The 25,604-nt window shown below is 41.5% G+C and overlaps 2 protein-coding genes across 2 annotated transcripts in view; one reads left to right on the top strand and one right to left on the bottom strand.

Annotated features, from left to right (window-relative positions):
- LOC133442059 (gastrula zinc finger protein XlCGF49.1-like) overlaps positions 1-25,604 on the bottom strand; it is a 97,820-nt gene that overhangs the window by 12,959 nt on the left and 59,257 nt on the right. The gene's annotated exons all lie outside the window — the stretch shown is intronic.
- LOC133442180 (zinc finger protein 665-like) lies at positions 22,455-24,738 on the top strand. Its single transcript, XM_061720132.1, has 2 exons — positions 22,455-22,469; positions 22,581-24,738. Exons 1-2 carry the CDS (start codon positions 22,455-22,457, stop codon positions 23,787-23,789), a joined length of 1,224 nt encoding a protein of 407 aa, XP_061576116.1. The 3' UTR covers positions 23,790-24,738.

The raw sequence follows: 25,604 nt of genomic DNA, 5'->3' as shown, positions 1-25,604 counted from the left end.
TCCAAAAAAAGGACAAATGACGTTTTGGACTTTCTTCAAGACTAAAGACAGGAAAAGAGGCCGAGGGAGCTGGATGAAAAGGAGGAGGAGAGGGAAAGAAAGAGGGATGACCAGTTATCTAAGTTAATTGACATTTTTGGGAAGATGGAGGACAAAATGTTAAAGTTAAAGTTAAAACACACAATCTAAAGTTAAAACACACAATCTAAAGTTAAAACACACAATCTAAAGTTAAAACACACAATCTAAAGTTAAAACACACAATCTAAAGTTAAAACAGTTGGAGATGCTGCTGGTTCTGCTGGAGTTTTATTGTTGTAATAATCAGACCACGAGGCAGCGTGAGGTAAACTGAATAAAACTTTATTTAGGTCCGTCAGGCACCATTCCTATCAGTCCTACAGCACCACCTACTGGTTTCTTCCAGTACTGCACATACATGACATCTCCCTTTATTTAGATTTGTTTTCTTTTTTTTGTAATATACAAACTCAGTTTCATAACAAAAATGTGTTAACATACTTAACTGTTTCTCTCATCTGTACTCCAGCTATTAACTCAATTTCTACTAATATCACATTATAAACCACAACACAGTTGTCTATAAACTTGCAACTAATTAGTAGGTCATTTCAATAGGACATCAGAAACATTTTGGAACAGATTTCTTTTAACATGTGTCCTTATTCTTTAAATCTTAGAGGAACTCTTATTGGCCTCCCATAACGTGTGGTTTTCACAGTTTCATTTGTTTTGTTCAACATGGGTGTGACAACAGGTGATGGAGACTTTGCTGCAGGAAACTGTTTCTCAGGTAAGAGTCTCTCCTGGAAATCCTCTCTGTGTTCACTTTCTCTTCCTGCAGATTGTTTATTTTCCATCAGCTGCGGTGGATCATGTATGTTGTCGTCAGTCTCTGTTGGTCGTGTTACGGTCCAGTTTTCCTTTGTTTTCAGAATGTGTCTTCTGTTCCTTCTGTAGATTTGGTCCTTGTCTGTCTGAACAATGTAGGACCTTGGCTTATCAAGTGTGTTCAGAACAACAGCAGGTTGCCACGTGTTCTGCTGTCTGATTCTCACTCTTTCTCCTTCTTTCACTTCTGGTAGGTTCCTCGTGCCACGATCAAAGTAGCTTTTATGCTTGTTTTGTCTATTTATCAAACTGTTTCTTACTTGTTTGAAGACTTGGGGCTGCAGCAAGCTATTTGACACTGGAAGCTTTGTTTTTAGTCTTCTACCCATCAGAACCTGTGCAGGAGAATGATTTACTCCACTCAGTGGTGAGTTCCTGTACTCTAAAAGAGCAATGTATGGGTGCGTGTGACTGTCCTGTGCTTTTTTTAGCAGACGTTTCACTGTTTGAATGGTTCTTTCGGCTTGGCCATTTGATTGAGGAAACTCTGTGTATGTGTGAACTCCCAGCTTTTTGCAAACTCCTGCATTTCTCCACTGACTAGTTGCCTTCCATTATCAGAGAAGAGTTCATCAGGCACACCATGTCTGGCAAAAATAGATTTCAAAGCAGTTATGATGTGTTTGCTTGTTGTACCGCTTAATTTTATGATTTCAGGGTGCTTGGAAAAGTAGTCCACACAGAGAATGTATTCAGCATTATTAAAATGGAATAAATCCATTCCCAACTTTGACCAAGCTCTCTCTCTGGGACTGGATGATATCAGGGGCTCTCTTGGATTTTGATTTCTGTGCTTGTTGCACACTGCACATTTCTGTTTCACATCTTCAACTCTTTGGCCATCCCTGGCCAAAATATGATATCTCTGGCCCTTTCCTTACTTTTCACAATTCCCATATGAGATTCATGAATTTTCTCCAACATCTCTTCTCTCAACTTTACTGGCACAATCAGTTTTGAATTTTTGAACACAAGTCCATCAGAGTATGCTAACTCTTCTCTGAAAGTCCAGTACTGTTGTAGTTCCTCTGGAACTTGTCTCCTTGACTCTGGCCATCCGTCCTGTATTGCTGCTATAAGCAAACTCAGCGTCTCATCCTGTCGTGTGGCCTCTTTGAACTGACTCAGCTTCTCCTCTGAAACTGGTAGCTGTTGGGCTACGTAGCATGTAGCTCACCTCCAACTCCTTCTCCTTTGTGACATCTGGGAGATCTTTCAGACTGGCTCTGCTTGTAAGTCACTTGTAGGCTGTATTTTTGAAGCCTCATTAACATCCTCTGCAGCCTGGCTGGTGCCTTGTGAAGAGACTTTTTAAAGATTGTCTCCGAGGGTTTGTGATCCGATTCAACCTGCACAGATCTCCCATACAGGTATTGGTGAAATCTTTCACAGCCAAAAACAATAGCAAGCAGCTCTTTTTCAATTTGAGCATATCGTTTTTCACAATCTGTTAGCGACCTGGAGCCATATGCTATGGGATGTCCTTCTTGTAAGATTACTGCTCCCAGACCACTTGTGCTCGCATCAACAGAGAGTATGACAGGCTTTTCCACATCATAATATTTCAGCACTGGTGTGTTACTCACAAGTTCCTTGAGTCTTGAGAAGCTCTTTTGTTGTTCGTGTTCCCAGTGCCAGATAGTGTCTCCTTCCAGTAGCCTCCTGAGTGGTGCAGACTCTTCCCAGAGATTTGGGATGAATTTGGCGACATATTGCACCATTTCCAAGAATCTCTGCAGTTCTGTTTTGTCTTGTGGCTCTGGTATTCCTTGTATGGCTCTCAATTTCTCCATGTCTGGTTTCAGTCCATCTTTGCTCAATACATGTCCGATGTAGCTGATTTCATTTAATCCAATTTTGCATTTGTCCCTGTTGAGTTTCATGTTGATGCTTCTCAGTCTGTCCAGTAGCTTTCTCAATCTGATGTCATGTGTCTCTTGGTCTTCACCCCACACCAGAATATCATCAACAACATTTACCACTCCTTCAAGTCCTTCTAGATGTTTCTCCAAACATCTCTGAAAGACTTCTGGCGCTGAGGATATGCCAAAAGGAAGTCTCTTAAATCTGTACCTTCCCAGCGGTGAGTTGAAAGTGAAGAGTTTGGAGCTTTCTAAACTAAACTAAAGTAAACTCTCCTCATCTAGCTGGATCTGCCAGTAGCCATGATTGGCATCCAAAACAGAGAAAACCTTTGCGTTAGGCATTTCTGCTACTACTTCCTCCACTGTCTTGAGAGGATAGCGTTCTCTTTTTATCGCCTTATTTAAATCTTGTGGATCAAGACATTCTGATTTTGTGTGGTTTCACCACGGTCACCATGCTGCTCACCCAATCTGTGGGCTCTGTTTGTCTCTCTATGACATCAAGGCTTTCCATTCGTTTCAGTTCTTTCTCAATGTCCTTTTTTAAAGCGACTGGAACTTTTCTTGGCAGATGTATCACTGATGAAACTTCAGGATCTACTTGAATACGGGGACTTCCAGGCACACAGCCTAGTCCTGTGAATAAATCTTCATATTCACACAAGATGTCTGTCTGTATTTTTCTTGTCATTCCATAGATCCTTTTCACCATTCCTAGTTCAACACTAGACCCGCCTCCCAGTATTGCTGTTACTTCTTGCTTTATCACTTGAAATGTTATCTCATACTGTTTGTCTTTGAATAAGCATTTAATGTTCTTCTGCCCCAGTGGCTTTTCTTTCTGTCCAAAAACACCCACTAGCTTGAAGCTTGACTTTTTCAATTTGTCATCACTCAGTTTCAGCTTTTCTAATTCACTCTTTGACATGACGTTACAGTCAGCACCTGTATCTATCATCACTGTGATTTGCTGGTCTTTCACATTCACAGACTCTTTCCAGACCTCTCTGCCACTTTTCACAACCACTTTGTTCACACGCTTGTCTTTTTCATTAACATGCACTGGCCCAATGAACATGTCATTTTCATCATTACTTGCTGTGTCACATTCAACACCTCGTACTTTCCGGCGGTTATCCATCTGTCCGCCACTCATGCACATCTTGGCGTAGTGATTTTTACGGTGACATTTGTTGCAGGTTTGACCATATGCTGGACATTGTCTTGCTTCATGTTTGTACCCGCATCGTCCACAATCTGCATGTGATCTTACCTTCTTTGTTTGTGGCCTGTCTTTCTTTTGCTTGTGTTGTTTGTATATTTTTTGAACTTGCACGTCATTCTCTTCATGTAGCTTTTTTAGCTGGCTTCGGCTAACTTCTGCTGCACGGCAAATATCAACAGCTCTTTGTAGCGTTAGCTCGGGCTCTCTCAGCAATCTGCCTCGGATCTGATCATTTGTAAAACCACAGACGATCCTGTCTCTGATCAGTGACTCTGTCATATCTCCAAATTCACAGTCTCTTGCTTTATTTTTAAGATCTGTGACGTAAGCATCAATGGATTCAGCATTTCCTTGCACTCTGGTATTAAACAAATGTCTCTGGAATGTTACGTTTTTCCGCGGTTCACAGTACCTTCTGAACAGCTCTTTTAAGCCTTCAAGTCCATCAACATCTTCATCAAACTCAAAAGTATTGAAAACCTTGAGAGCATCGTCTCCTGCGACGTGAAGAAATGTGGTACATTGTACTTTTTCTGACTCCTCGGAGACTCCACTTGCAATGAGATAAATCTCAAACTTTTGTATCCATACCCTCCAACTTTCTGCAAGATTGCCTTCTAAATTTAATGTCCCCGGAGGTCTTTGGTGGTCCATCCTTCCGTCTTTTTAGTCAATTTCTGACACCATGTAATATATCAGACCATGAGGCAGCGTGAGGTAAACTGAATAAAACTTTATTGACCTCCGTCAGGCACCAGTCCTATCAGTCCTACAGCACCACCTACTGGTGCCTTCCAGTACAGCACACAAAGATGACAATTGTGATGTTGGAACACATAATCTAAAGTTAAAACACATAATATAAAGTTAAAACACATAATCTAAAGTTAAAAGACACAATCTAAAGTTAAAACACACAATCTAAAGTTAAAACACATAATCTAAAATTAAAACACACAATCTAAAGTTAAAGGGAAAGTTTCGTTTTTTACAACCTGGACCTTATTTCTGGCATTTTTTATGGTCGTATACTCACCAAGAAAAGTTTGGTGTCATTTGGAGTCCTTCGGAAGATATTAGGAGTTTTGTGCGAGCCGCTTATCCATATAATGCGAATGGGGGCACAGCGGGACACAGACGATGCAGCGTCTAAATAACACATTATTGCTGCAAAACTCGTTCATTTCTTTTATGAATCACTAGATCTGCTTCCAGGACCTGTTGTCTACATCCGGGGCTGTGTGTGTAACAAATAAATCAGTTTGTAAACAAGACCTCTGACCTGCATGACGTCATCTCTGTGCGCGCATCGCAGACACAGCTCTGTGTACAGCTGGAGTTCGCTACTGTTAGTTATTTGAAACATGTCTGAATATTTGTCAAATTCTGAGGTTCTGGACGACGACTTTGAATATGATGGACGTCCTTACCGTTTTGAGCCAGAGTATACGGCTGTACTTACTAGCAGTCACGTTAGCAAAGTCTAGCTGTACCTGTCCGGGATGCGCGCACAGAGATGACGTCATGCAGGTCAGAGGTCTTGTTTAAAAACTGATTTCCTTGTTACACACACAGCCCCGGATGTAGACAACAGGTCCTGCAAGATGCCCAGAAGAAGATCTAGTGATTCATAAAAGAAATGAACAAGTTTCGCGGCAATAATGTGTTATTTAGACGCTGCATCATCTGTGTCCCGCTGTGCCCCCATTCGCTACCATTATAAGGATAAGCGGCTCGCACAAAACTCCTAATATCTTCCGAAGGACTCCAAATGACACCAAACTTTTCTGGGTGAGTATACAACCATAAAAAATGCCAGAAATAAGGTCCAGGTTGTAAAAAACGAAACTTTCCCTTTAAAACACACAATCTAAAGTTAAAAGACACAATCTAAAGTTAAAAGACACAATCTAAAGTTAAAACACATAATTTAAAGTTAAAAAACACAATCTAAAGTTAAAACAAAAACACAAAATTTAAAGTTAAAACACACAATCTAAAGTTAAAACACATAATCTAAAGTTAAAACACACAATCTAAAGTCTCCACCAACTCGTGAGTGTCTGCAGTTCTGGAAACATCTGGTTGGTTCTACAACCGAGTAGCAGCAACATCTCCAGAGCAGCGGGGTTTGTTGGAGCTCCTATCCCGGGAGGGAGATGCCGCCGGCGGGTTAAAGTGGAGGGAGATGCCATTATTAGCACAAAACCCGCCGTAAAAGGCTGCGTTTTAAATGAGTGGCATAAAAACCGGCGTTTTCTGCTGTCCATGAACGCCAGTAAAATATATGGCAAGCCATAAGGGCCAAAAACCGGTCATGAATGAATGCGCTGCCGAACAAAGGCATAGGGGTGTAACGCTACACTAATCTCAGGATACGATATTGAGGTCACGATAACGATACGATATTATAGCAGTATTTTTTTAACAACCTTTGAATGAGGAACATATGACTGGAAAAAAAAAATGTTATATGAAACGCATAAAATACAAAACAATGGTGTGCCCTATTGTTACAGTTTGTAATGCTTTATAACTGTTTAAGTTTTAAAGAGAAAGCCAGGCCAACCATTTTCCACAAACTGAACTAAAAGTAAATGTCAGGTTTGCATTATGCATCTTCAGTTTCATACAATTAAAAATATTTTGCCACAAACTGAATAGTTTCTCTCATGTATGATTTGACTTTTTTCTTTTCCAGAAATTTAACAACTAAAATTAAATAAATTAATAAAAGTAAATACATACAATTTTACATCATAAAAAAGATTGATTCATGCTCACCTTACATGTTACAGCCCTTGGCATCAATAAGACTGCGTTGAGTTCAACTGGTACAATTCTTTTATTTCTCCATCGAGTACCGTGAAACTAAAAAACAAATATAACAAATTATCAATATTTGCACATGTTAAAACACTTAAGTTTACACATTTAACACTTTAATACATTTACGTTTACATTTTCTTTAAAACCCAAACACATACCTCGCTTCGCCTACCAAGGGTGCAAACTTTCCACATCTAAACAATGACTGGCAACAGGTACCCCAACCAAACTGCACTTGAAAGAAATACAACAAAAAAAAACACTTCACATGAATCATGCTAGAAACAAACAAACCAAAACAGCATGGTAGACAAATTAAAACTTACTTGCTTCTCTGCTCCCCTTTCCTCCCTACTCAAGCGGACCTGCTCTCCAAGTGAATGTGGCCATCACAGGTGTGTGCCAATTAGCATTTATAAACTCCAGTGGTGAACCCAGGAACATGCATTATGTATACCAAACCAGCTCAGCTGGCCACTAACACTCCCACCAAATCATAACATGATTAAACTTAACCAAACAACAAAAGTTACTCATGTATGATTTCACAGCTGGCCACAAACTCGATATGCGGATCACCATGTAACCAGTCAACATTATGTCTGATAGGAGTTACCTTTCTGAACAAATGAATCACCTTCAAGCAAAAGTACTAGTTTTTGAATAGGCTGTTCAATAATTGAGGGTTTTGAGGGAAAGTCCTTTTTCATTGCTGACTTGCGCTCACCAACTTGAACCGACGAACCAATCCATCAGACCCTTCTGTAGTTTCAACCACTCGTCCCAAGTACCACTCATTTCTTGGAAGAGTGTCCTCCTTAATAATGACAATATCATCAAGCATTATGAACTGCACGAGAGGACAAACACGTGATGATAAGCCCATATCTCTTGATCTCCTTACGACCATTCTTTATAGTGAAAGGGCCAAAACAATCCATCCCACAGAATGTCAATGGAGCTGAGATTTCACAGCGTTCCTTTGGGAGACTGGACATTTTTTGTTCTTCCACTGGTCTCCTTTGCCTACGGCACAGCACACATTTGCATAACTTCGAAACTGTTTTGCTCCCACCTAGTGCCCAAAATCCATTTGCCCGTAGCTCCATCAAGGTTTGATTTCGGCCTTGGTGGCATACTTGGCTGTGAAAGTGGGACAAAATCAGCTCGGTGATGTGGCTGTCTTTTGGAAGAATAATGGGGTGCTTCTGTTCTTCACTGAGGATTGAACCTTTAAGCCTTCCACCAACACGAAGAAGTCCTTCCTCCAGGATGGGGTTAAGCCTAAAGAGTGGACTTGACTTTGGAAAACTGGATCCCTGAGGCTTTCCTTGAAGAAGCTTTAGCTCAGAAGAGAAGGCTTGTTGCTGTAGTAGATGTGAAACTTCCTCAGCAGCTCTCTTGCGTTCTGCTACAATCACAAGGTCAACATGCTTTAGCTTTGAACCAAGCCTCTGTATTCTTGCGACCACTTTAAGGAGTGTGGTCCAAGAAGAAAACCTCTCCAGCCGACCCAAGATATCTGCCTGTTCACTGACTTGAGTTGCAGACACATGAGCAGATTTGACCTCAGGGTCACCAGCCAGAAGCTTAATAGAGGGCTTAGATGTTTGAAGTACCTCTGGTTCCCATAGAAACTTGGGACTGGATAACCAGCCAGCTGAAGGGATGTCTGCAGGATGGAGGGCCTTGTATTGCTGTGCCAGGTACTTCAGACCAAAGTTGGCACATCCAGGTGAGGAGGTGGCACCAAAGAGATGAACTGTCATCCGATATTCTCGTGGTTCACTTTCCAACTTCCCACTTTCCCACCAAAGGAACCTTAAGTAGTTGCGAGCTTCTGGGAAAACACGAAATTGATGGAACATTTTTTCAATGTCACAGACTACAGCAACCTCCTCCCTTCTGAAGTGGCACAAAACTCCCACCAGTGAATTTATCAAATCCGGGCCCGTAAGTAAGGTGTCATTCAGTGAGATGCCATTAAACTTTGCTGAGCAATCAAACACAACTCTTAGTTTATTTGGCTTCCTTGGGTGGTACACCCCATGGTGGGGAATGTACCATGCAGTTTCTCCCTCCAAAACTGCAGGGACTGGCTCTGCATCACCTCTGCTGATGATTTCTTCCATAAAGGCAGTGTATTGGTCATGATAGTGCTTGTTGGCAGATAACTTCCTTTTCAGGTGTTGCAGCCTTACAGCAGCTAGCCTTTTATTATTTGGCTGACTTGGTGGGCTGTTATTTTTAAATGGGAGGGGCATTTGATAGTGTCCATCCTTTTCTTGCTTAATATTATCACTCAGAGAATGTATGAACCGAACATCATCTTGAGACACATACTTGTCCCCATGGCTCCTTTCATTGAAGTCTGACTCCAGAGACTTTAACACATCTGTGACAGTGGGCACAAGCTGTTCTTTAACTGCAACACGATGCACAAAACTATGGCTCCCCCATCTATCCATGTGAGGGTTGGCTGACCCTATGATGCTCCAGCCGAGAGCAGTTCGTTGAGCGAAGGGCTCATTTCTGTCACCCATAATAACCTCTAGGGGGGCTAAGGCTGATGGGCAGTTATAGCCAATACGGAGTCCCACCCCACAATCTTGAAGTGGTGGTAACTTGTTGGCCAGATGGCTGAGGTGAGGCCACTGAAGTGCTGTAGTTTTGATGGGGATGTGGGATTTATCTACTGGTATGAAGTCCCGTGTGTAAGCCTGCTGTATTTGAATGTATGCTTCAGAGTTAAGTCCACGAACTTGAAAACCACCAGCGGTTTTACTGGCTATGATGGTATCAACAGCTGTCATTGTGCTTAATTTAAGCTGCACCGGCTGAGTTTTCACATTCAGTTCTAGAACTAAATCTTCCAGAATAAACGTGGAGTCGCTCTGTGTGTCGAGAAGAGCATAGGTAAGTACTTCTCTCCGGGGTTCTGTTATTGAGGACACAAAGACAGGAACAATACTGGAGGTGGCAAAAGCATGTTGAGTCAAGGCATGGGACATAACTGTGTGGACGTCATTGTTTACGTGGTCCCCTGTGGCAACAGAGTCATTACTTGTCATTTCTGCAGGTCTCACATTTTCTTGATGCAGACAGGTGGGATGACGTCTACCGCAAGTGCTACAAGTGTGCCGCCTTTTGCAGTCCTTGGCACTGTGCCCCTTTCTCAAGCATCCAAAGCATAAATTATATTCATGAATGAAGGCTCTTTTTTCCTCCATGGATTTTGATGCAAAGGCTGAGCATGTAGCAATACCATGTGCTTCACCTTTGCAGAATAAACATGATGGCCTTGGTTTTAAACTTTCGGGTGTTGCCGAGATGGAGCCATTCATTTCAGTGCTTGTGTTGAATGTTTTAGCTCTTCTTGATAACCCCTCATCACTTGTTTTCATATTTATCATGAAAGGGGAGGCGATGGGATTACAAGCAATTCTGGCTTCCTTTTGCATGAACTTTGTGAAATCTAGGAAGCTTGGATAATCACCGGATCGACCCAACTCTTCAACAACACTTCGACTCCATCTGTACACCAACCACTCAGGTAATTTCTTAAGAAGTTTGTGATTTTCTTCACAGTCATCAAGGATGGACAGGCCTTTAACATGTGGTATAGCTTCAGCACAGCCTTGAAGAAAATCTGCAAACTCTCGTAGTGCTCTTGGGTCGTTAGCTATCTTTGGCCAGTTCGTGAGTCTCTCCCTAAAGGCTCTTCGGACAATAAATGAACTGCCATACCTGTCCTCTAAAACAGCCCAGGCACCACGGTATGCATCTTCTGAGTTGCGGTAAAAGAAACCTTCCACAGCCTTGCGCGCCTCTCCTGCTAGATGACTCACTCTTCAAGTAGAGCATTTTCTCACTTGCTGGGAGGGGCTTCTGATCAATCAGGGCCTTAAAGGATACTTTCCAATCTATGAACTTTAAGGGGTCACCTGTAAAAATTGATGGCTCTGGGATCGGTAAACGGCTTAAAGCAAAGGCATTTGTCATTGCTTGAGTCAAAATGGCTTCCTGAGCAACACTGGCATCTTCCTGAGTTGGTTTTAGGGGTGCTGCATCTCGAGGCACAAAGGGCGTAGCTACTGGATTTAGGAAAGGTTTGTAATCAGTGTTATGGCTGTCAAGAAAAACCTTGTCACTCGCTTTATCACCTTCTCCAGATGCATCAAAGTTGTTATATGCTCTCACACGTGCCTCTGCAACCTTGACTTCACTGTCAGCTTGCAGCTGCTGCAACTTTGATTTTTCCTCCTCCAGCTTTAATTTCATTTCAGCCTCCTTTTGTTTGATTTCTGTTAGCATCTCTGTTTGCTTTAATTTCCATTCAATCTCCAGTTTGTCCAGCTTTGCTTGTTGAGCATGCAGCATTTGAATAGCCTTTGATTGTTCCACTTTGGCTGCAAGTTCAGCCTCAGCGTCAGCTCGTTTGCTGGAGGACCTGGAGATGGAGCTTACTTGATCATCAGATCCTTTAAGAGACTGTGAAACCACTGTTTCCGTGTTGGTTCTCCCAAAAACAGATCCATATTCCCTTTTATTTAGCTGCATCCTTACTCTCTCCTTCTCAAGGCAATCATTGAAAGTCACTTCAACACTTTCCATTCATTTATTTACAAGGTCACAAATCTCAGATGATAAAATGCTGCATGCATCCATTTTCTTGACAACATCTGGAGTACTTGTAAGATTGCGTCTGACTGACTCATAATGCTGGCACACTTTGTCATGTTTAGCTGTAATGTCTCTTTGGATTTCCTCAAGATCCGATGGTGAGCAGAAGGTCTTTAGTTTGGCTCTTATTTCCTTAGCTGCAAGTCTCCAAGCCTCATATGCCTTGTTGAACGCCTTTTCCTTTTTCTTTTGTTCCTGGATTTGCAACTCTTGGCCTATTTCTTCAGGAGCGGCTAACATTTTTAATAATTTTGACCAACTGTTTATAGCAAAGCAGCTTTGAAGGGTTTGTCTGAACTTAATTTGATAGGTAGTGGTTTTAAACTATTTTTAAATGCTTTAAACCACAGCTCTGATCAGACATTTACACCTTTTAGACACATCAAAGTTAACAGTGCCACAATAGAATAAAACTTGCATGAAATTCAGTCAAAAATAATAAATAAATAAATTCCCTCTTTGAAGTACCATTGATTTCAAGATTGAAGATGATTATTATGTTAACCTTCAGTGCACCTTAATATTTTATTTTTTAAAACCAGCAATTTCTGTTTAAACAAATGCACGGAAACACCACACCTTCAGAGCATTTATAAAAGGTAATGTCATATAAAATCTTTAACTGTCCATTGTCTCATACAATAGAGACGAGCAGATAGCATGAAATGTTCAACCTTTACTCAAACAGTTCAGTGTCTCTGTGAGTGACTTTACCCTCAGCTACAAAAAGTCCTTCACTGTAGTTGTAGCATGCTGAAGCCGCAGATGGAGGATGACACTCGATAGAAGATGGCTCCAATACAGCGTCGAGTTTCACTGTTACAGCCCTTGGCATCAATAAGACTGCGTTGAGTTCAACTGGTACAATTCTTTTATTTCTCCATCGAGTACCGTGAAACTAAAAAACAAATATAACAAATTATCAATATTTGCACATGTTAAAACACTTAAGTTTACACATTTAACACTTTAATACATTTACGTTTACATTTTCTTTAAAACCCAAACACATACCTCGCTTCGCCTACCAAGGGTGCAAACTTTCCACATCTAAACAATGACTGGCAACAGGTACCCCAACCAAACTGCACTTGAAAGAAATACAACAAAAAAAAACACTTCACATGAATCATGCTAGAAACAAACAAACCAAAACAGCATGGTAGACAAATTAAAACTTACTTGCTTCTCTGCTCCCCTTTCCTCCCTACTCAAGCTGACCTGCTCTCCAAGTGAATGTGGCCATCACAGGTGTGTGCCAATTAGCATTTATAAACTCCAGTGGTGAACCCAGGAACATGCATTATGTATACCAAACCAGCTCAGCTGGCCACTAACATTATAAGTGTAAGAGGAGATTTATTTTTGTTAAGAAGGTTATTTTGGTAATTCAGGGTTCATTATTTTATAAATATATTCTTTATATTCTGATGTAAATTAGGGACTATAATGACTCTAGTCAGTCTATTTGTAGTGATTAGTCTGTTTTAGATTGGGCGGAGTGATACGCCACAGTACGGCACTAGGTGCTGTGTTGATGTTCTAAAATCCTACACTGTTGAGGGACATTAAAGTACACTGGAACTCAGCAGAAGTTGTCCCCGTGTTTATCCTACTCACAACCCCAAAAAGGTTTAATTTAATAAGGTAAGGCTTAACTCTACACCAGCTTGACATAAGTAAAAGTTCAGAGCTCAAAACCCTGTAAGAGCCCCGTGATCGGGACCAAAACGGTACTAGTTTCTTTTGAGCGGAGTAAGATTTTGGTCCGCGGGTCGAGGTGCAGTCGGCACGCGTGGTCGGATGCGCGTTACTAGTCAACACAATAGATTAATATTAATAACTCCACGACACGTATCGTGACGTTTTTGTATCGCAAAATTTCGTGGCACGATATATTGTTACACCCCTAACATATATACGTAGACACCACATCGAGTGTTCTTGCCCGCTGTTGCGATACGTCAACGACGCCGCCATATTGGATGTGGCAAGACTGCGCTGTAAACTAATACAAGTAAATTGACTTATTTTCATAAAGCGCCTTTCTACAAAGAAATGTATGTTTTACGTCTCATTTATTCATTCACAGACGCACTAATATACTTGGGACACAGTTAGGCACCAAATATAATATATTTCATTTTCTCAATGGCAACAATAAGAACTTTATTGATTCCACATAGCAGTAATTCATGTTATATCAGACATAGAGAACAAGGTAGTGCCGAAAAACAATATATATATATATAAAATAGAAAAACATTTTCTCATCAACAAAACAAATTTAAAATTTTTCAAATAACAAAATAACATATTTGAACCATTTTTCAGAGAATAAAATAACTGAAAAATGATTCAAATATGTTATTTTGTTACTTGAAAATATGTTTCTCTTTTTTCTTATTTTTGGAAGGGGGATATGTATATGTATATATGTATATATGTATATATATATATATATATATATATATATATATGCGGTTGCAGTTAGAAAATATAGTTTTATCACATCGCGATATTATCGCAAATGCAATTAATCGTTCAGCCCTACTTTCGTCTTCAGTCAGCCGACCCTTTGCTGCTGTGCAGTCCCTTCTTATCAAGGCAGGCAGGGTGGAGAGGTTTATGGGGCCCACCTGCGCCCGATCACCTGAGTGGCTGCACCTCCACCCTGCCACAAACTGTTTTCCAAGTATATTAGTGCGTGTGTGAATGAATAAATGAGACATAAAAAGTAAATTACTTTGTAGAAAGGCGCTTTATGAAAATAAGTCCATTTACTTGTATGAGTTTACAGCGCAGTCTTGCCACATCCAATATGGCGACGTAGTTGACATACGGCTCAGCGCTTGATTGGGCGTCTACGCATAAATGTCTATGAACAAAAGGGTGTAAAAAGCGTCGTTTTGAGCACAAAAAACGCTGTAAAAGGTGGCGTTCATGAATGTGCGTAAAAAACGGCGTTTTGTACAACTGACGTGTGTAAAATACGCCGTTATTGTTCAAACTTAAGATACCTCCCCCTCTGAATTTTCCAGCCACTAAAAGTGAACTGTTAGGAGCCAATGAGAAAGGAATCAGAGCAGAACACATCAATGTCTGTGTACTTAGGTTAACGTTGCTGCAACTGAAGAGGGACACCACGCTGACTTGAAATGTGAACAATGTAATGTTAACTGAATATTATATTGTTGTGTAAAGTTTGTGTATTGCTTTCTAGCTAAATCAAAAGCTTTTGATGACGAACAGATCTTACTTTTGTTAAAGGGGACCTATTATGGCATTTAATGTATATTTTAAACAGGCCTTGAATGTCTTAAAAACAATCAAAAGCTTGTTTATTCTATATAAATCAGAAATTCAGCCTGTGGGCCATGTATTTAGTTTTACCGCTTCTAACCTCCTTTTCTATGCTGGATTCTGAAGGGAGGGGAGGCTATTATAATGAGGCTCTGTGCTGATTGGCTGCTTGAATGACGTGTAGCAGGGGAGGAAACAAAGCCTCCAAAGGAAATAAATTCCATTGCTTTATTTTTTTTGTATTGGACTGACTGGCCGCAAGTTTAACGGTTTCAGTGTGGACAGAGAGCGTCCGATGTCACGCAGCTCGACGCGATATTCGGACGCTCTCATTCAGTTACACAGTTTAAACGGATCTTAAACCTGAATTACGGTTCTGCGTTAAATCGACGCGTACCCTACGCCGTACGCTCTGCGTTGGTGTAACGCGGAACCATAAATCAGCCTTTAGTCACCTCGTCTTCACACAGGAAGATTTGATTGAATTCTAAACAGGTACACCACAGTTATTTACTCAGATTCCTCATCATTTCATTTCTTATGTTACAAGACAAATGAATCATGTTAACTGTTAAGAAATCACAACACTGAAGTTTCACAAATGGCAACGTTATTGTTAAGAAAAATAAATAACATAAGTCGCATATAAATAACATGTATGTACTATTGCTCGCTCAAGGAAGGACCGTGCGTTTTCTGAAGGTGTCGTTGAACAGCTTCAGGTGCATTGCTTGGAAGATCTGAAACCATAAACAGAAAAAAATGTATTACGGTACTAATAGAGCTCCGTAACACCGGAGCTACGCTAAATACCTAGTCCATGCAAAGATCATACTTGTAAACAAATAACAATAACATAAAAAATTAATGTCACTTACCGCTGACTCGTGTGCAGTTGCCGTAGTCCGTCCTGTTGGTACTGATCCTTTTATGAGGGTAAGTGTCGATGCAAAACCTCATTTTTACTGTCCCTCGTTGAAACAGCCACCGCTTCTGAACAATGGCGGACGCTCCGGCCGGTGGAGTTAGTTGTGGGCGTGGTTTCAGCAGCGGAGGAGACCGAGGCGTGGTTTGCATTTTAGTGTAGTGTACATTAATATGCATTGTCGCGTCTAAATAAACTTTGAAACTTTACTTACGTAACGAAAATGCACAAAACGGCTCGTAGACGTCACATGACACTGGAAGGATCCTCCGGGCGGGGTGAACAGACCATGCAGAATTTAGTTGCTTTCCTCCTTGTCTGAGTTGTGAGTTGGGAGACCACTTTATATATGTTAAAGCAAGAAAAAACTTGTTTTTCATAATAGGTCCCCTTTAAATTGTGGTCCAGTATTGGGACACCTGGTTAGTTGAGGGAGAGATACGGCGGTACAGAACTCTGCTCTGTCAGTTCAGTAACCTGGTGGTGACTGTGAGGGAAACTTATCACACCTGGCAACCAGGTATCTGTGTGTCCAAGCTTCACTTATCACACCTGGCAACCAGGTATCTGTGTGTCCAAGCGTCATCCACATCGTCAGAGCGTAGGGTTTCTATGTAGGTAAGGTCTGTCTAGGTAATGTGTTATGACATTTTTTACTCTTTACAATTCATTTCATAAAATTAGTATTAAAAAAAGTATAGTTCAATAACCGGTCTCAAAGTGAAAGTATCAGTACCAGTACTGATATTTTTTTTAAAGGTACCAGCCCTACATATGACCTGTACACGGTTAGTTGGTGAACTAACCAGAGAGGATTTTAACAGGTATCAGACACCGAGGTGTCAGAGGGCAGGACTGCATGTCAGTATGTAGCTCTGGAAGATCTGGCCTACCAACATGAAAAGAAGAGAAAAAGAGGGCGCAGACAAGCACAAAAAATACAAGAACAATGGTGCACAATGATTCCAGTGAGATACTTCAAATTAATAACTAGATTAAGCTGAAGAGTTTATAAACGTTTATGGTTACTTCGGTTTTCTTTTTTTTTTTTTTTTTTGTGGAAATTCTGGTTATCAAGAACCGTGAGACATCCAGGTTAAGCAAAACACATTTATTTCTAACGCATGCAAAAGGAAAGGGTCACAGAGTGTACGGAGAATAAAGGGAGGCTCTTTGTGCATCTATGTTATGTTATATATCAGATACAGGTGATGGTATTCCTGCTGGGCATTGCTGCCTGACGCACCTCCTCCAGTGCCTTTGAACAGGTGTACTGTGTCCCCTCACTGAACACCTCTGTGAGCCTAAACGGGTCATCAGCTGGGGATCACCATTCATTAACGTTTCGCTCCTTTAGCCCCAGTATTTCTCATGGTGGCGGAGCGATGGCAGGGATCTCTCCCTGCCACCCCCTGCTGATGCCCTAGGTGTTAATCCCCCAGCTCTTCTGCTTCCTCCTTAGCCACAGCCAGAAGCTGCCTTTCTCCGCCTCCTCAGCCAGCTCTTTCATGGCTTTCCGATGCCCCGCTCCTGTGCATCCCATGTCACGGAGTAGGCGGGCCGTTGAGGAACCCACGAAGCCCCTACACCCCACTTCCACAGGGCAGATGGCCGCTTTCCAGCCAGCCTCCCTGCACTCTGCCGCTAGGTCATGAGTACTTGGCTTGCTTCCGCTCGTACGCAGCCTCCAAACCTCCCTCCCATCGGACGGTGAGTTCCACCAGAAGGACTGTCTTGCAAGCCTCTGACCACAGGACTAGGTCTGGCCGCAGCAATGTTTCCACAATCTCCCTGGGGAACTGGAGTTGCTTCCCCAGGTCGACCCTCATGGACCACTCTTTTCCCGGTGCGAGGAGTGTTGCTGTAACTCGCTGGTGGGACGGTTTGACACCCACTCCACCCCTTGCAAACTGGATAGGATGTCTGCCTGGAGTGGAAGGTCTGCTGTTTGCTTCCTTTCTGCATGTCTCTGAAACCTCCGCCAGTTTTTTCAGGACTTGGTCATGTCGCCATCTGTAGCGGCCTTGGGACAGCGCTGTCCTGCAGCCTGACAGGATGTGCTGGAGATTAGGCTTGATGGTGTTGCAGAGTGGACAGGTCTCTTCGGCACCAAACCATCTGGTGGAGGTTTCGGACAGGACCAACCAACTCGCGGTGCTTTAGCCTGCCGATTGCCATGTCGACCACTTCTTGGGCTTTCCACTTTCTCCCTGTTCTTATCTGGGTGCCTGCTGCTCTCACCATCTGGTCGGTGGATTCCCTCAGCTCCAGCACCAGCCGCGCTTTCTCCTGCTTGTAACCTGCGCTGATGGATCGCAGTGGTAGTTGTAGCGTGTTCCTACCAAAGATGCCTACGTCTGACGGGCATTTTGGTAGTCCCAGCCATTTCCTGATGAACGAGTTTGCCAGCCCGCCCATCTTGCTTACCACTGAGGAGGGGATTTCGCTCATCTTCAGTGGCCACATGACACGTTGGTACAGTATGAAGTGGTAGCACCATACTTTGTACTTCCCGGGAAGTTGGCTTTGATTGATCCTGGCCAGGCCATCTGCGAGCTGCTTCCTCACCGTCTCCCCCATCTGCCTGTCAGAGAGCTCTGCTGTGTAGGTACGCCCCAGGCTACGAACAGGTTGGTCTGCAAGCAATGGGACGTTCTCACCACCTGCGACAAAGATGGTGCTGTCACTTCTGACTCCTTTCCTGATAGACAGACTGCGTGATTTTGGGGGTTTGATCTTCATCCTCGCCCACCCCACAAGCTCGTCTATATAGAGTTAGATTACACATGTCTGTCTGAGACAGAATGTCTTTCGGGTGTCACGTAACCCTGCATTTTATCACTATCTTTTTTTTCAGATTATGAACATCCTATGCCTCAGCAGGAGGCAGGGCCAGACTATACCCAGTAAATCTACCAAATAAGTTTCTCTTCTGTGCTCACGGAACAGCTGCTTCTGTCCTGTATGATCAACATGACAAATCTGAAGTGGTTACATAGGTGTCATTGGTAAATTTCCATCATACTTTACAGATAATAATGGGCACATTAATCCTCAATAAGGCATTAGACATTCATTTCACTATTCAAGGGCCACCTACTACTATTAATGTACCAAGTTAAAAAAAAAGCCATTACCATTTATAATTCTTCTTAAATTGGTAAATATCCCACTTTTAATGCTGGAATCTATGTTGTCACCTGTCCTTTTTACACTGAACTAACACAGGGTGGTGGGTCGGGGGAGGGATTCATTAATGACAAGACAGTGATGTCTGCAAGGTTCTCATCCACAAAGTCATAAATCAGCATATTGCAGAGCTGTCAACTGCAACTGCCTACTAAAATGACAGACCTTTGTATAACACGGGTCACAACTTAAACACATGAAGAAGTTATTTGTGTTCAACAAACACAACAGCAGGAGTGGCAAAGGAGCCTGCTGGTTATATTTGTGCAACATGATTTGTGGCAAAGTGGCTATGTAAATCCCTTTATTCAGCATTGATCTGCCACCTGCTCCATCTCCTGCATCAGTCCACTCTTCTGATGGTGGTGAAGCCAGCAAGACCAACCAAACAGACAGTGGGCTGTCACGTTAGGTAGGACCCCTCGATAATTCCTCCCGAGTCCTTTTCCCTCCCCATAACTCCTCCTCAGGTAGCAGGGAGGAAATAACACGCCTTGCATTTACATTGCCCAATGCCTGTTAACCCTTTAATTCTTTTTGCCTGTTAAACAGGAAGAGTTTCTCTTGCATATCTTGCATTTAGTGTGTCCCAGTGTTCTGTTTTGATCCATTAAATCATTTGGAAAAATCACATAATAATCCAGTAAAATTGCGCACACGGAAATCTTCATAATTGACATGGCGGGTTATTTATCAATCCGGTACGTGTTCACAGCACGTCCTACGTTGACATAAGTTGACACATACAGTACATCATCACGTTGTGAGCGTGTCATTAGGTTGTATTTTTTTTAACGCCACTTCCCGCGAAAAAGGGAGGTGACGTCATTCATGGGATTTCTGTATTTAGAAAAAAAATTAAAAAACGATTTACATTTTTTTGGTAGTTATTTGCACTTTTTGGCAATTTATTTAGTTAGTATGGACTTGTAACATACAGATTATTAAAGATTGGCTTATATGGGTTGTTTTGATGTATAGGAAATAAAAGTACTCAATAAAATGGCAGTATCCTATGCAAACATGTAAAAATATGCGTAGATGGACTTGTTCCATGGTAGGTCAAAAAGGGTTAAACAAACATTAATCATCCAGTGATAATAATGGGGTCGTATCTAAAAACGCTGACCGTAGGGTTTTTTTTTTTTTTTTGTCCTTCCCTTGCCCTGTTGGTGGAATCTTGAAATTCCAAAGTTTTTGGCAAACTTCACCCCAAAAGGTTCCTCATGACTTCCTTCAGTGGTTTTTTTTAAGTTTGGCAGTGACGGTCAAAAGTTTGAAGAAATAGTTCTAGACCAGGGGTCGGCAACCCAAAATGTTGAAAGAGCCATATTGGACCAAAAACAAATATGTCTGGAGATGCAAGAAATTAAAAGTCTTGTATAAGCCTTATGAAGACGACACATGCAGTATGTATCTTCTATATTAGTTATATTATTAACATTCAGGCAATGAATGCAAATGATTCGCTCCAAGAAATGTTGAATCCTCGTTTTTCTGTTATTTTTTCTCTTTTTCCCTTTGGAAACAATCCCTTTGGCCGGTTTGTTTCCAACAGCCACCTGCCTGGCCCCACACTGCTGGTAGAAACGCACAATATAAATGACATAATGCTCAACTAACATGACTAAGCATAAATTACATAGAAACACCAGCAAAAATATTTTAAAAAATGAAATAAAAAAGGATTTAATTAAGTAAGTAGTTAAGTAATTAAACCCTCATATTGTTTAGTTTTTATATGTTTTAAGGGTTTAAAGTAATTAAATCATCATATTCTTTAGTTTTTCTAATATATTTTAAGGATTTATTTTTTTCAAATGTTAAATTTTTTTTATTGTAGTTTTCAATTTGTTAATACGTGTATTATTCAAGTTTATCCACTTTTCCATATTTATTCTACACATTTTTACAGCATTGGAAAATTTTAAGAATGTATGTCCTCCTACAGAAACCATATTAAAACAAAACATATTTTTCCCTATCCATTTCCATTTTCAAACATTTTTGAAAAAGCCCCAGGGAACCACTAGGGCGGCGCTAAAGAGCCGATCCCTGATCTAGAGATCTAGAGAACAAATATTACTTTAAAAAAGAAAACAAACTGGTCAACAATAAATCTATACGAGGACAGGAAGCTGTATAACTGCACTGCAATTTCCAACTGGCCAGCAAGAATTCGCTTGGTGATTTGTATGGATGAAGAGGTCCCACACTGGCAAAAGTGGTCCTTAAGGAGAAGCAAAACGTGCTCAGTAAGGTACTTTATATTGCAGGCAACATAGAAATGTTTGCATGTAAATTATTAGATCATGATCAAATGAAAAGCACAATAGTACATGAGAATTTAAGTTGTCAAAGTCAAATTTATTTTTATAGCACACAAACAAACGGCTGAGCCGCAACCAATGTGCTTCACAGAAAGTGCTTAAAAAACGAAGACATAAAAAAAGGGACAAGAAAGGGGCTAAGAGACAAAATCTGAATAAGACGATATAAAAAGACACTAATTAAAAGCAAGGGAAAAAAGGTGGGTCTTTAACTGAGATTTAAAAATATGCAAAGACTGGGCCGCCCGGATGTGTAGGGGGAGGGAGTTCCAGAGTCTGGGGGCTGCGACAGCGAAGGCTCTGTCCCCCCTGGATTTAAGCCTGTTCCTGGGCACTTCCAACAACAGTTGGTCAGCTGACCGGAGTGCTCTAGATGGGATGTGGTGGTGGAGAATCTCAGACAGGTATGTGGGGGCCAGGCCGTGGAGGGATTTGTAAGCGGTCAGGAGAAGTTTGAAATTAATACGGTAGCGGATGGGGAGCCAGTGGAGTGATGCAAGGACCAGGGTGATGTGATCTCGCTTCTTTGTGCAAGTAAGGAGTCGAGCGGCTATTGTGTATGTTTCCCTTCAGAGCCACCCAAACACATGCCGCTCCTTGATAAAATGAGGACTTAAGAAGAGCAGAGGAGTTTGTGCTGCTCATGCAAAAGCTTTACACCTTTACACTGGCAGTCTCCAGTGACAAAAGTGCGACCTATGGTGAGATTTTACCCATCCTGAAAAAGCTACAGCAACACTACACCGTGCAGGAAGAAAGCTCTGCCTTGATTGTATTTGTCACTGGCTCACTGGCTTTATTTTTGACTGCTCAGTTCATATATCTTTCAAAAAGGACAATTTTATTTTATTTATTATTATGTATTATTTATTTATTTTTTCTTTTAGAAACATTTACAAACAATTGTGGAATTGCCAGAGAATGATGCATGTTGTATTTGTTAATTTCTACAGGAGAATATTTATTTATTAATATTTACATTTTATATTGGTGATGCTAATCAACCTTTTGTTGTTTCTTTTTTCCCAAATGAGAATTGATAAGGGAATCGATAAAAACCGAATCGTTAAGCAGAATGAAAAATGGTTGGAAGATCTTATCAATACTCATCCCTATTAATGAAATATTTTGATGGTTTTCGTGTTAGTAGCTTTAACCATTTACACTTTTGATTTGACGTATGTCAAATCAAGATGTTTCATCTGAAGGTTTCTGGCTGTCAATGACAGCACTTTAGACAGACAGCACTTTATAGAAACTGAAAAGCTTTTGAGAGTCAGCCAACAAGATGATTTAATTCTTCTTCTCTGTCCTTACAGAAACATAAAGGCAAAGAGAGACACACAAGTTATCGTTGTGATCACTGCAAGAAAGTCCTCACCACTTCATCAGGCCTGAGAAAACATAAGATGATTCACACTGGAGATAAACCATTCACTTGTGATCAGTGTGGAGCAGCTTTTACCACTAAAAGTTATCTAAAGATTCACCAACGTATTCACACTGGAGATAAACCGTTCACTTGTGATCAGTGTGGAGCAGCTTTTATCACTAAAAGTTATCTAAAGATTCACCAACGTATTCACACTGGAGATAAGCCGTTCAGATGTGATCAGTGTGGAGCAGCTTATACCACATCAAGTGGTCTAAGGACTCACCAACGTATTCACACTGGAGATAAACCGTTTACTTGTGATCAGTGTGGAGCAGCTTTTTTCAGAATAGATAGTCTAAGCACTCACCAACGTATTCACACTGGCGATAAACCGTTCAGATGTGATCAGTGTGGAGCAGCTTTTATCACATCAAGTCACCTAAAGAGACATCAACGTGTTCACACTGGCGATAAACCGTTCAGATGTGATCAGTGTGGTGCAACTTTTACCCAACAAGGTAGTCTAATGACTCACCAACGTATTCACACTGGAGATAAACCATTCACTTGTGATCAGTGTGGAGCAGCTTTTACTGTGTCAGGTAATCTAAGGACTCACCAACGTATTCACACTGGAGATAAACCGTTCAGATGTGATCAGTGTGGAGCAGCTTTTACCACATCAGGTGGTCTAAAGATTCACCAACGTATTCACACTGGAGATAAACCGTTCAGATGTGATCAGTGTGGAGCAGCTTTTACTGAGTCAGGAAAGCTAATGATTCACCATCGTATTCACACTGGAGATAAACCGTTCAGATGTGATCAGTGTGGAGCAGCTTTTACCACATCAAGTTGTCTAAAGATTCACCAACGTATTCACACTGGAGATAAACCGTTCAGATGTGATCAGTGTGGAGCAGCTTTTACCACATCAAGTAATCTAATGACTCACCAACGTATTCACACTGGAGATAAACCGTTCAGATGTGATCAGTGTGGAGCAGCTTTTACCCAACTAGGTAATCTAATGACTCACCAACGTATTCACACTGGAGATAAACCGTTCAGATGTGATCAGTGTGAGGCAGCTTTTACCACATCACGTCAGCTAAAGAGACACCAACGTACTCACACGAGTGATAAACTCTAAAGATGTCATCAGTATGAAGTGTGGAATTGCAAAAAAACACCTCAGCACAGCAAAAAAAGCAAAATAATCAGACAACATCATACTGAAACTTGAAAGACTAACATATGATGCCCCCTGGACACCTCCTGGGAAGGTGTTCCTGGCATGTCCCACCAGGAGAAGATCCAGGAAACACCAGAGGGAATGTCTTTTGGCTGACCTGGGAACGTCTCTGGATCCCTCCAGAAGAGCTGGAGGAAATGTGTGGGGTGAGGGAAGTCTGGACATCTCTGCTCAGACTGCTGCCCCCACTAACCAGTCCCACATCAAGTGGATGAAGATGGATGGATGGACAAAATCCATATATCTGTAAAAAGCACAACTTTATTGTTACACCATACTGAGCTACAGAATGGAATCTAACTATAGCATTAACTATTCCACAAATACTGCATTAGCGCATCTCTAACATCTCTGCCTTCCTCCTCTCCACCCCGAGCCACTGCCACCACTGGCTGAAGTGGTGCTGCTGCAGGTACATCCTATGATGTTTCCATGTCTTTCCATGACTTTCACACGGATTATGCAGTGGACAGGAAGTCATCACCATTCATTTCACCAGTCGGACATCACAGAAGGCAACCTGCTGAATTCATCTTCCACAACCAATCGTGCTCCGTTGACTTTGTGCTTAAACGCAGACTGTTCTGCTGTCAGTCGTCCAGTGTCATGGAATGGTTTCAAGAGCCAGTCCTGCAAAGGATAAGTAGAGTCTCCAAGAATGAAATACCCAGCAGTCACTGTATATTCCTGATGTGAGCTAGGAAGATGTTCCTCCGACTGGCTAATCCTGTGTATGTATTATATATGTAATCAACCATTTGTCCTTGAGGGCTGAACTTTCAGGATCGATTCCTTGAATGCTTTGCTAAATTTGCCCCTTTTTAACATTTCTTGATATTTTGATGTTAAATCCACTGTTTTTGGCAATTTCTTTAAATTTAATAAATTTCAGTACCCTTTTACCTGAAGTCTTTATTAACACCAAGCTTGGCACAATTAATTTTTTGAATTGTACTTGTCAAGCCTAACAGGTTTGAGGACGATTTGTCAAAAAACTTAATCGTACAGGAATATATCATGTTTCATATGATATTTACCAAAAAGATCATGACAGTGTTAACATATGGATATTTAGTCAAATCCATGAATAGCAAAAAAAAAACCTCAGATGTTCAAAAAGTGATTTGAACTTTGAAAAGTTGCGGTTCTTCACGCACACATCAAGGCTGGCGTACACACATTTCTGAGGTTTTGTCCGTTGGCGACACTCACTGGTGATGCAGTGAAGTCCAGAATATGAGGAAACATGACGTCAACAATAAGTTCAATACCACAAGTGAAGGACATGACAGTCCCCACATCACCAGGGTTGTGCTACGTCCAGTGATCATGTGAACTCTGAACTTATAAATGTTTGTGAACATTTTGTGAATGTGTATTTCAACTTTAAAAGTCGGTTCAACCCCGACCAGCCTCCTAAAATGGCCGCCTTGTCCAGAACTACAAGACCAGCATGCTTTGGGGGCGGTGCCTAAAAGCGGCGCGCATCCAATCACAAGTGAGGTGCTGGTGACGTCATCGCAGACCGCGACCCGCAGTCGACAAAGCCCGCAGCTGCCCGACCCGGATTCCGAGGAGGCGTGAGCTCATGAGCCCTGGTGATCAGTAAAACTTAGAGCGGTTCAGAACTGAGATTACTGCATACATCATCATCATTGTGTTCGTTATGTTGTAGTCGCCATTTTCTGCCAGTCATTCACGTTTGAAACGCCC

This window comes from Cololabis saira, chromosome 4, assembly GCF_033807715.1.
Source record: "Cololabis saira isolate AMF1-May2022 chromosome 4, fColSai1.1, whole genome shotgun sequence".
In the NCBI taxonomy this organism is placed as follows: domain Eukaryota; kingdom Metazoa; phylum Chordata; class Actinopteri; order Beloniformes; family Belonidae; genus Cololabis; species Cololabis saira.
Note: the sequence above shows the minus strand (reverse complement) of the source record. Positions and strands in the feature narration are given on the sequence as shown.